This window comes from Primulina eburnea, unplaced genomic scaffold (assembly GCF_022965805.1).
Source record: "Primulina eburnea isolate SZY01 unplaced genomic scaffold, ASM2296580v1 ctg739_ERROPOS11973397, whole genome shotgun sequence".
Lineage (NCBI taxonomy): Eukaryota > Viridiplantae > Streptophyta > Magnoliopsida > Lamiales > Gesneriaceae > Primulina > Primulina eburnea.
In genome coordinates, this window is record NW_027331510.1 from 111953 (window position 1) to 124123 (window position 12171).

At 34.6% G+C, this 12171-nt stretch overlaps 2 protein-coding genes across 2 annotated transcripts; one reads left to right on the forward strand and one right to left on the reverse strand.

The window, feature by feature from the left end:
• The first annotated feature begins 1181 nt into the window (after window positions 1-1181).
• On the forward strand, window positions 1182-2516 carry LOC140822138 (uncharacterized). The gene has a single exon (XM_073182888.1). It carries the CDS (start codon window positions 1372-1374, stop codon window positions 2335-2337), a length of 966 nt encoding a protein of 321 aa, XP_073038989.1. The 5' UTR covers window positions 1182-1371; the 3' UTR covers window positions 2338-2516.
• Window positions 2517-4618: 2102 nt separating this feature from the next.
• Window positions 4619-9476, reverse strand: LOC140822164 (mRNA export factor GLE1-like). Its single transcript, XM_073182909.1, has 14 exons — window positions 9187-9476; window positions 8977-9117; window positions 8587-8701; window positions 8217-8384; window positions 7576-7782; window positions 6873-7089; window positions 6675-6787; window positions 6349-6419; window positions 6136-6217; window positions 5885-5968; window positions 5575-5658; window positions 5223-5354; window positions 5000-5122; window positions 4619-4920 (listed from the first exon to the last, which is right to left on the reverse strand). Exons 1-14 carry the CDS (start codon window positions 9372-9374, stop codon window positions 4645-4647), a joined length of 2001 nt encoding a protein of 666 aa, XP_073039010.1. The 5' UTR covers window positions 9375-9476; the 3' UTR covers window positions 4619-4644.
• Between the last annotated feature and the right edge of the window lie 2695 nt (window positions 9477-12171).

Genomic DNA, 12171 nt, shown 5'->3' on the forward strand with positions numbered 1-12171 from the left:
AAATCTTCATATTAAAGTTGAAGGCGAGGCTAACATGCAAAAAATCGTTGGGGGTGCTTGAACATGAATTTAAAAATATTGATTTTGACTGGTTTGTAATACATGGAAGATAATATTCGTTTTAATATATGGAAGATAATATTCGTTTTAAGATGATCTATCGCCATGATTCATGTATTTTGTTCTCTCCTATGATAAATGAGATATATGTGTCAAGTGGGAGAATGTAAGAAAAATATGACACATATTAGAAAGGAAGAAGAACAGACGTGTAGGAAATGACGACGGCCATTGCCTACAACTTTTGACGAAAACTTTTGACAAACGTGCTCAACTTCAGAAATTGAGATACGTACACGTTTCTTCTTCTAATATTCAGACTCTCTATTTTTCTCGTTGATGGTATGAGATGCATAAAAATAGAGATGATTGAGGTCCCTAAGCATACACACCTCATAAAGAAATATACATCATCTAATGAGAGGGAAGAGTGCTTAGAAGGCTTCAACCGAGAAGAAAAGCAGAGAAATCAAAATTTTCAATGGCCGGAGGTAATACTCGATTTAAGCTTCTGCATATTATATATCATGTTTATATACACATAGAAACACGATTTTGAGAAAAATCTCTAACACAGCATCCCATGGTGGTATGATGGTTACGAACAAAAATAAAAATAAAAATTAATAATAATAATTTTTAAAGAAGAAGAAGAAAAGAAAAAAGAGTGTTTTCTTGTCTAAGGGTCGAAGATGGAGAAGAGCCGCCAAACAGAAAGTGAGATGGCCGCTTCTTGCAAGGCCCGGCCCATTCTCTTTATTTTTCAAATCCAGAGCTCGGACTTGGATTTTGGGCCCCCGACTCCCCGCCTTCTCTTTCGTTCTCCGCCGCAAAGAGGTGGAGCAAAAACTCAAATGCCGATCCCGGCGGAAGTAGCACCTGCGCATAAGTGTTCTTTTATTGTATTGAAATTGAGCACCAAGTAGTAAGGATATTTTTCAACTCCCGTTTCTCCAGCGGAGCTCAAATGCCTAAGTTTCTGAGAAACCCACGTTGATAATGTATAGAACTCTTGGCGCACAGCGCCATATATACCGTTCTTGCATTTCTATCTTTGTCAGATCCGGACTAATTGATCAGGCAGTTCAGGTGTTCGACGAAATGTCCTCCTCGGATTGCAGAATTTTTCCGATAGATTACAATCGATTTCTCGGAGTTTTGGTGAAAAACAAGCGTTTCGAATTGGCTGAATATTATTATAACTCCATGAATCCGAAAGGGTTCTCTTTGAATTCCTTTACTTATTCAAGATTTATTTCCGGGTTGTGTTAAGTTAAGAACTTTGAGCTTATTTACAGGCTTTTTCATGATATGGATACCATTGGTATCGTTGCTGATATTTGGGCTTATAACATTTATTTGAATCTTTTGTGTAGTGAGAATATAGTGGATGATGCTTTGAAGGTGTTGAGAATAATGGGAGAGAAGGGGCGAGAACCTGATAAAGTAAGCTATACTATTATAATTAGTGGATTGTGTAGAGTCAAACGATACGAGGAGGCCGGAGAAATGTGGAAAATGATGATCAAGAAAGGGCTGGAACCGGATAACAAGGCATGCAGGGCACTTGTGCTGGGATTAAGTGAGAGTGGACAGGTTGATTTGGCTTATGAACTCACAGTGGGGAATATGAGGGGAAAACTTAGGTTTGAGACGGTAATCTATAATGTGCTTATACACGGGTTTTGTCAGGTTGGTAGGATTGACAAGGCGCTTGCTATTAAGACTTATATGAAGAGGAATGGGTGTGAGCCTGATTTAATCACTCATAATGTGTTGTTAAATTATTGTTGTGGTCACTTAATGTTAGATGCGGCAGAAAAATTAATGGAGAAGATGGAGAAGGGCGGGATGAAACCTGACAGTTACAGCTACAATGCGCTCCTAAAAGGTCTCTGCAAAGCCAGCATGATAGATAAGGCATACATGTTGATAGTAAATAAGATGGAGGGCAAAGGAGTTGTAGATGTTGTATCTTACAACACAGTGATACATGCACTTTGCAAAGTTGGTCGTACCAGCAGAGCTTATAAACTCTTGTGGGAGATGGGGAGGAAGGGAATCTTTCCAGATGTGGATACATTTAGTATTCTCATAGATGCCTTTCTGAGAGAAGGCAACTCAAGTGCAGCCAGGGACCTTGTTGAGCAGATGACAAAGATGGGTCTAATTCCAAGTCGTGCATTATATACCATTATTATTGACCATCTATGTAAGACAGGTAGAATAGGAATGGCTCACAGTACTTTCCATGATATGCTAGAACAGGGAGTTTAGCCTGATGTTGTGTCCTATAATGCTCTCATCAATGGATATTGTAAATATTTTAAAGTTAGTGAAGCCTTGAATCTATATGAAGAGATGCAAACTATAGGTGTTTATCCAGATGACGTGACTTTCAAATTGATTATTGGGGGTCTCGTAAAGGAAAATAAGCTTTCCTTGGCATGTGATGACTGTGAAGCAGGTACAACGTTTGAGTTTACAGTCGGATTCTCTCATGCAGATTCACCGAACTGAGATGAAAGATGCTGTAGATAAGCTAAACTGTTGAGTTTGTGAGAGAAAAATTGCTTTCTTGAGTGGAGTGACGGGACAGCTTGGTTCCAACTCTTTTGGTCAGATCCAAATCAGGCTAAAGGGCCAGAAGAAAATATCAATTTACTTGTATAGATATTTTTAAGAAGTTTTCCAAATTTTGCTCTCTATCACGGAGCATTGGGTGAAAATTTTTACGATTTCTAGATTAATACTTCTTTTACTAATGATGGATGCAGGAATGAAGCTTAAGTCTTACCCTGGTGCAATGGGAAATTTTTGGGTGCAAAGAGGTGGCTGCCATTTGTTCACACAAGGCTCTAGGTTGTATTGCCATCAAGCATGTGGAGGACTTTTGGCCCCCTTCCCTGGAGGCAAAGTGTCTCAGGCTCTTCTCGGTTCTCTTCTCCAAGTAACAAACAATATGGTTGCTTTTAAAAAAATTGAGATCCACTCACTTCCCTGCGCACGCACACAGAGAACAGGAAGGGATATTATTTACTTTTTGCTACTTAAAAGACTGGTATTTGATGTGATATCTTTCGTGCGTGTAGATGCTCTGGTGCTTATATTTTCCTCGAGTAGAATTGCTGTATTACAGATATCTGGCCGTTTGCTTGCCTCCTTATGAAGACGTTGAAATTTGAGCGTGAAAGTTTCCATTTTCCTGAAAGGAACCTCCATGGATCATCATCCACGTATCATCGCAATCAAGCGTAGAGGTTGCGTTAGTCCATCTTGATCATATCATTTTTTCGGAAAACAAATTCCTTATTTTTCTTGCACGTAATTTAGTTCTGTAAATTATTTTTTATACGTTGATTCTGTAATTGGTTGTGTGGTACATCTACCTAACCTTTAAGTTTTAAATCTAATATTTATTTACATGTCATTTTTGTGATCAATCACTATTATTTTGGGAAACATACATATGTGAGAATAATCACACGCACATACATATTGTAAAATTAAAATTATTATATTTTATTAGAGTATTGTATTTAAGAAATTACCTTTTCCATTCTTATTGAAACCTTCTTCCAATATTTTTTTCCCTATGCGTATATAGTGTCCAGCGTTACGAAATCAGAGAAACCCGTGGAAGAGAAAATTTATTGAAATTAATATTTTTGATAACATATTGTTATTAAAATAATGAACGGGAGTGGATTATTAGTAGCCATGGGTGACTAAGTAAAATCTCTAATAACATTTTTTTTTTTGGAAAAAAAACATATAAAATCTCGTTTCAACTTTTCCTTGGGTAATCGTATAGCTCACTTCTTCGATCGTCAAAAAATTATTTTATCAATCAACTTGTCCTTTTCAATTATGACACGATTTTCCACAATGCTATCTACTCTTATTTATGAATAGGTAAACAACATCAATTTACATAAACAGATCAAATGATTTCCTATTAAAACTTTTTAGTTAATTTAAATGTTTAAAAAATAATCTTTAGAGCATAGTTGTGACACCAATTCCGGAGGTGATTGCTTAAACCATGTTACACTATTTGACCACAAGATTACGATCAAAATATATTGTTGTCACTTGGTATGAACAATATGTTCAGAATTAGAGGTGTGATCAACACTCCCAAATCAAAAGTAGAATTGATCTATGGTCAATTAGTATGCCACTTCTATGAATAACACGTAATGATGTTTCGTTCTTTCTTTTTTCTATTATAGATGATCAAAAAAATACAAGTAAAATTTTGGTTATGACCATAATCCTAGGAAGCTGCCAAGGGCAATGGTTAACACTTGTCGAACATATGGACAGCTATCCGAGTAGTTGTTTGTTGTCGATTTTTCAACACTCTTAAGTGTACTTGTTTCTTCAATTTCTAAAAACTTTGGGAGGATCTTCACTATTCAAGCGGATGAAGCCAAATTAGGCAACATTTCTGAAAGCCTTCGGATTCTATTAGTCCAGCAATACTAATTGGGAACCATGATTGATGGATGAGTAACATTTCCCAACATTCAACCTTTGTGTTCTAGTTGTCGAGTAACACTAATTGATACACATGATCGATCAGATTAACTGCACATCAATAGATTTCGAAATAATGGCTGAACATAAAAAAAAATCATTCGAATCCAAGTGGCCTCTCAGCTGCAATCCTTCTGGTTCCTTCTTGAACCGGCTTGACTCTACGTAATTAATGATGGATGTTTTCACCTTGATCAGCTTTGCATTTACTGAATCTGAATTACCCTCTTTTAGTGCTTTGAGGAAGTCACGAGCAATGATCCTCAGCAACTTCTCAAACTGATTTCTGTATCTTCGGTAAAGAGCGTATCCTGACATCTAGACGTTCTTAAATGACTACATATCATTATGCATAAAATATTGAAAAATATATGTGAAAAGGCAAATGCCAGCTTACTTCAAGAAAATGTTGTAGTGCAACTGCTGTATAAAGATTAGCCGGGAGAGAATTTAGAAACCGTGAAAGCCATGCCCAACCTTCTTTAAGTCCATGGAGATTCTGAAAGCCACCAATTTCAGTCTGCCAAAACAAGAATATCAGAACCCAATCTTGTCTCGTACCATTAAAATGCATTGGGTAATTATGGTTAAAAGCTCAAGTAGTCACAGAGCACCCAAACCTGTACTAAAGCTCCATAGAGTCTCATGATCGAACTCAATCTCTCTACATAACTATCAGTGTTTTCGATCTTACCATATATTTCCTTGTAGCCAATAGCTTTGAAATAAGCTTCTCTGGTTTGAAACAATACCTATAAAAGATAACATAAATATGGTATCAATTTACAGCAGCAGCTCTGTCGAAAAGCCAAAAGAGAACAAGAATGTTTCTGAACTTAAGAGTCCAATCAAGCCATGTGACTCTTGCAGAGAACTTAAAAAGTACATGAAACTGCCCATACTTACCATAACAAGGAAAAATCGAAAACAAACAAAAGACAAGTTCTTAAAATATTGAGTTAGATTTATTACGGGAGAGTATTCTACATATTTGGGCACAGTGTACATGCAAACTCTATTCAACTCTGCCAAGAGAATGTCCAAAGCCAATGGAATCTGTATTCAATAAAATAAAATGTTATCAAATTACACATTATCCAGGATCAACATGCTAAATTGCTGCTTCAATGGACACAAACATACAAATCCAGACACAGAAAAGACTTATCTTACGCAAAAGAAGAGAACATAAAAAGACTTCTTAGCAAACAATTGATTTCATGATAACAACTTAGAATAATTATATAACAAGTAGTATGGAATTCTTCACAGCAGAGTTTACCTTGGAGGTGACAAGAACAATGACACGACTACATGCAAAAATGAATCCATCGCTCTTTTGAGAATTTTCACAGTTGAAGACCACCTGTAAAAATCATGACTCCCTAAGTAAGCACATATTTATTAGACATTCTCTGAACACAATGATGAAAGTTTCCTCCGCCTATAATCTATTAAATATCAAATTGGTTCTGCAATCAAACAAAGAAATGAAAACCGGTAACCCCTTCAAGTAATACTCAACAACAATATCTTTTCTGCAAAGGACAGGATATTGATGGATTGGGGATATTCTGGACTACTGATTAAATTGAACAATTCATCTGCTTTTGTTCTGTTGAAAAAAAAATGCAATTTGCACATAACATAAGATTTTTTTTATCAGAGGAGAATAAAAACTAATGAACAGCAAAGTAAAAGACTTACTGATTTGTTAAAATGAAAGAATGATAAGATCCGACTGACCTGACATTTTCTACAGTAGCAGAGATGGTTTTAATCAGCCTATTGAAATTCTGTCCAGTTCTTCGATTACCCTGGATAGGACAGACAATCGTGGTTCATAAATGACATATCATCGACATTGTGCTCATGGACATCATAGAGAGATAATGAATCACAAGAACCATCAAACACATTACTCTAGCATGCGATGATCTATTCAAAGTTGCGACCACCTTATGTGTCTTGCTTATTTTGCACAAACGATTCTATAAACTTGTAAAGATATTTAAATGCATAGTATAGTAAAATCTAGTAATTTGAAATTCGAATCATCCTTAGTGATTTACCTTATCAGAACTTGCTTTAAGAGCCTCGTTTTCTATAGTTAACTTTTCATAAATACGTTGTCTTTTTTCCTCCAATTCTAAAACATTTTTTGAAGCTCTTGTCATACTTCTTCCTGCCAAATAGACTCGGTTGAAACTTCAGATTAGAATGGCGAAAAAGTCAAAATTCTTTTTTATCAACATAATTGTCCCACATACCTGATAATGAAACCTGTTTCTTATCGTCAAATCTGGTAGGCACGACCTGCCCAAGAGTTTCTATCCTAGGAACACCATTTCTTAAAGTTTCAACAACATTTTTGGTAGCAGCTAATTCAGCAACTTGATTCTCAACATGTTTTTTTCCTTCTATAGATTGCTTCTCAGCTTCCGCAGCCGCTTTATCTATTTCACCTCTCTCAGCATGTAGCCTAGCCTACATTGATTCAATCATTCAAATGTACCAGGAAAAAAAAAGTTATTTAAGTTACGAAACAAATAGTGGATGATGGATGCATATTCACATAAGCCTTGCTACAACTAATTTTCTTGGTAAATCTAATGCATGAAATGCATCATCCATCATTTGGTGTGCAATTTAGTAGCAATTATTTTCTGAACAATTTCTCAATAGTTGGAAACTTTCAGATTAGATTTATACACAACATGATAATAAGACATGGAAGACAATACCAAGCTGTGATATCTGAAGATTTTTCATTGACTAAAAGTTCTTTCTCATTTTTATCGTTATACACAAGAAGCTTTGGACAGAAAAACTACACATATGTGAATAACTGTTACATCTGCCTCATTCCCATGGGGGAAAAACAAATTTCCCAAGGGCAACGAATTAGCTGCTGCAGAAGCTGAGAAGGAAAAATATACAGAAATATTTAAATGATATAGGTGCGGAAAGAACCTCTTCTTCGGCTTTGATCTTTTCTTTACATAATTTTTCTTCAATGAGAGTCTTCTCTTTCCTTTTAGCCTCTTCACGGGCTGCATCATCTCTTATTCTTTTCTCTTCTAGTTGTGATATGTGCTCATGATCTCTTTGTACAGCTGTAAGGTGATTATCAAGTGCTTCTGCAATGCCATAATTCAATAAATTCGTAAGAGCAGTATTCTCGTCCAATGCAAATTATCGGAGTAGAAATGATAGGAATACAACCTTAAAAACCTAGCTAAACACTTCACAATAACCGTGAAAATTCATATCAAGGTCATCATAATTGAGATGAAGATCAGATATGTTAAACAATTTTTGAATAAATTGAATTCATATGCCAATCATATCCATACACCTCAAGGACCCTCCAGTTGTCTTAAGTGTCCTGGAACCTTTATAATCTCAAAACAGTAACAAATTCATTGAGTTTTGTCAGGTAATCAGTTACAAAAGGTTGCCATTTACTATGGGAGAAAAACTACACTACAAATAAAGTTGCTAAAAGAAGGAATATCTTCATAGCATACATAGAATATGCCGTGCTAGAAAGTCTCAATCCCACTTCTATATTTAAAAATAGGAAGCATAACGAAAATTAAGATCCGAGGTACACAGTGTAAAAGGTTATACATTGTACGGTGATATTGCAAATCAAATTTTCGCTCCCTCTCTTGTTGTGTCCTTCTATGCTTATGAATTTCAGCAATTTGAGAAGCAAACTTCTCATTTTCCTTTACCAAATTTGTCTCTAAGGTTAATATTTTATTTCTCACTTCCTCCTGAGTCAAGAAAATGGTAAGAAAGGTCAACAACAACAACAATTAGTCCCACGATGTTAATAGAATGAACGAAAAAATTAGAGCAAGCACACACTAATCCATCAAACTATTTAGAAAGATGGGAAAAGACAGTTTGGAATCATTAACCTCATTATTATCCTTTTCCCAAATCATCTAACACAAATCAAGTACGTCTACTCACCGAAACATAAAGCTGAAATTCATAACTTAGCTCACGGAGTGCACCTTCTGCTAACCCCACTTTATCCATCAATTGGCATTGAGCATAAACAGGTAACTCATAATCATAATCATCACTGCAATAAAAAAATTAAAAAAAAAAAGAAGTGATCAACAACCTGGTACACACTAATAACCAAACTTGTTAATCAGGCTGGAAAAATAATGAATCTTTAATACAACAAGCCTATACAAAATCATTATTAAAAAAATTGTCCTTGGGGGTTTTACCAGAATATTTGTATTTCATACACTGGAGTAACCAAAATGCTAATGTTTATTGTTGAATATCTCTTTCGGACATTTAGTCTACTATACTATTTCACTTCCCTTCATGTAGTCAAGCACAAACCTCATATAGAGTTCTTCAAAAGAAAATTTTCTGCCCGAAACCATGGATGAGTTAACAACCTCCTCTTCAACGTCATTATCAGAACAACCCAATTCATGATCTGACACATGCATCGCAAATCCCCTTGTGTTGCAACGATTTCTGAATGAACAAAGTAAGGTAAATTTAAGACCAGTACACATCAAATAATGGAGCAAAACAAAAAATTACCTAGGTCGTTTCTTGTCAAAAGGTGCAGAAAAATCTAAACTCGGGATGAGCTTCTTTTCAATTGTATCAAGCTCTGATCGTAAGTCATCAAAACTCCAATCAGGCTGTGGATCGGCAGCCATTCCATTTACATTTTGGGGACAACGAAGTTCCAACTTAATGACTCCCCTGAATGTTGACAACTCCATTCATCAGACTTTGGTCAGAACAAAAAAAAAGCCCTATATTGCTAGCATCTATCTCTTCTCATCTTCTTTCCAATAAAGACACACACACATATGCAGATTTAGATTATAAAAAAAAGCCACTAGATTACAAAAAAACAACAAAATCTACTGGATATAAGTTAAAGGAAAGAGAACTTACATTTTTCACGATAAAAGGAAAACGTCGATGGGAAGGTTCAAATAATGGCGTGATTATTGATTAAAATATGGCAAATACGAAACACTGAGGCGACCTTTAAGCGCAGCGAAGAAGATGAAATTAGGGCTAACGCAGAGTCCAGAAATTAATTAAGGATGAAAGGGGGGGTAGTTATGCTTTTCAACGCGGCAAAACAAGATTTTCTTAAATAGCTTTGGAAAACTGATTTTTTTTTTATTTTAATCATAAAATAATTAATTATTTAATTAGAAGGAAAAAATCTAAAAATAAATCCGGTAAAAGAAATAATAAAAGTATGCAATGAAACGATATATATTTTAAATAATAAAAAAACGTAAAACATAATATAAAACCTTACCCACCCACCCAGGAAATATATAAAAGAAAATGAAAACATTCTTTACTTGCCACAAGAGTGATGGCATGGTATCTATAGTTACTTTTATTTCATTTTGTCGATAAAAAATATTCATGTAAAAATCGTAATTAAACTCACTGATGGACGTAATTAAGCAAATATCAGAGTTAATAACATCAATTAAATATAAAATTTATTATGATTTGAACATATTAAAGCACTAACAGATAAAGATCTTGACCATTATATATGTAGTAATTGAGAATTTTATTTATTTCTAAGACATATATTGTTTAACAAAGTTAAATAGTTCAGTTTTCCTATTAGTTAGTAATATAAATATCAGATTTGTCATGCATGCAATGCCCCTTGGGAAGGTTGAGATCCAATTTCCATCTCTGTTTTCTTTCTCTTCCACTGTTGATCTTCTTATTCACCAGCTGCAGACTACTCACGGTGGCAAGCTAGCTTCTAGAGGTGGTGGCGCGGTGGAGGAAGAAGCCACTGGAGCACAAGACTTGGATTTACTCTGTCCTGAAAAATGTAGCCAACAACAATTTTCTACGAGAATGAACAATAATTAATGTAGGTACAAGTGTGTGGTTTGACTTTCGCAGATTACCCACATGCGCAAGAAAATCATCATGTCAAGTATACATTTTTGCACTTAAAAAAAAGTACTAACGATGTCAACTTTTATCAAAATTTACGCTCTAATAAAATATATACACATAGTGAAGATCATCATATATTATTAGGACTGAGTTCTCATAATTTATATACGACACACACTTGTTTGGCCGGTAAAGAATAGATCAGAAACTGAAACATCTGCTATTCGTTTTCTTAAAACAAGCTAGAATTTTTTTTTTTTTTTAAACCTCACTTAGCATCGGCCGAACCATAAAATATTTTTGATATCATTTTAAAAACAAACATCCGACTGCCATTTAAAAACCAAAGGAAAATATTTTAAAGCATAAAATCGTCAAACATTTTACCAACCTAAAAACATTATTTGAAAAGTATAGCCCATACTATAACCTCTCAAAAATCTCTCATAACATAAATAAAAGATGTAAAAATAACTTTAACATTACTTAAAATCATAAATAATAACTAGTGCGGAAAACTAGCGTCGGTCCTCGGGTTATGTGCACCTTCAGTCCAGCAAAGTCAACCATCAAGACCTCCATAAAGATTATTATCATAATCACATGCATCAATCACACCTAGTGAGTCTAAAGACTCAACACGTCATATTCTTGATAACGAGTAATACATAATACAGTTAACATATAACAGTGAAAAATACTTGTACTTAAAATATCGTTTTCATGAAGATGCATAAACATAAACATAACATTTTCGTAAACATTTTCATGATGCAGAAAACTTTTAAATAAAAACATAAACATATTCATATTCATATCATCATCAACGTATTCATATCATCATCAACATATACGTATTCTTTTTCCCTTTCGTTGAATTCAGATCGTTAATTGTGACTTTCGTGTTCATCTACGTCTACGTCTACGTGTTGGGCGATGGATCCATCTACATGTAACCACAGTACTGGACGGCGGGGACACCAGCAACACTCTCACCGATCAACTGGGCCTTGGCCTTACGTATTAACATATCATCGTATACATCTACATGTCCGTATCCAAGGAAACACGATCGTCGGGCTCCCACTGGGACCATAACCCTCACGAAATTTCCAACATATCATCGTATTAGTCACAATTACTTCACTTCCTTCAACGTTTCATATTATCATCACTTTATAAAATTTAAACATGCATATAACGTTTTTCTTTTAAACCAAGCATGCAACATGTCTTTTAAATGTCCATAATTAAACCATAAAATCCATAAACGTTTTAAAAATAACATTTTAACATATAAAAATTTATAAACATTCCAAATAATCATATTAGCATATAAAACAGCATTCAGGACACTGCCATGACGTTTACTAATTTTTAGGTGTAAAAAGACCGTTTTACCCCTAGACGTAAAATTTCCCGTTTTTGACTTTTTCATGAATTCATTGACTCTAAAATGTCCCAAATAATTATTTAAGCCTACAAGAATTTTCCCATATTTTTATTTAGCCTAAAACGAGAACTTTTAAATTAATCATTAAGTGTAACGTATTAATGCATTTTAATCCCGAATTAAACCAAACCTTAATATAAAATTCTCAAATTAAAAAATTAGGCTTTTAATAA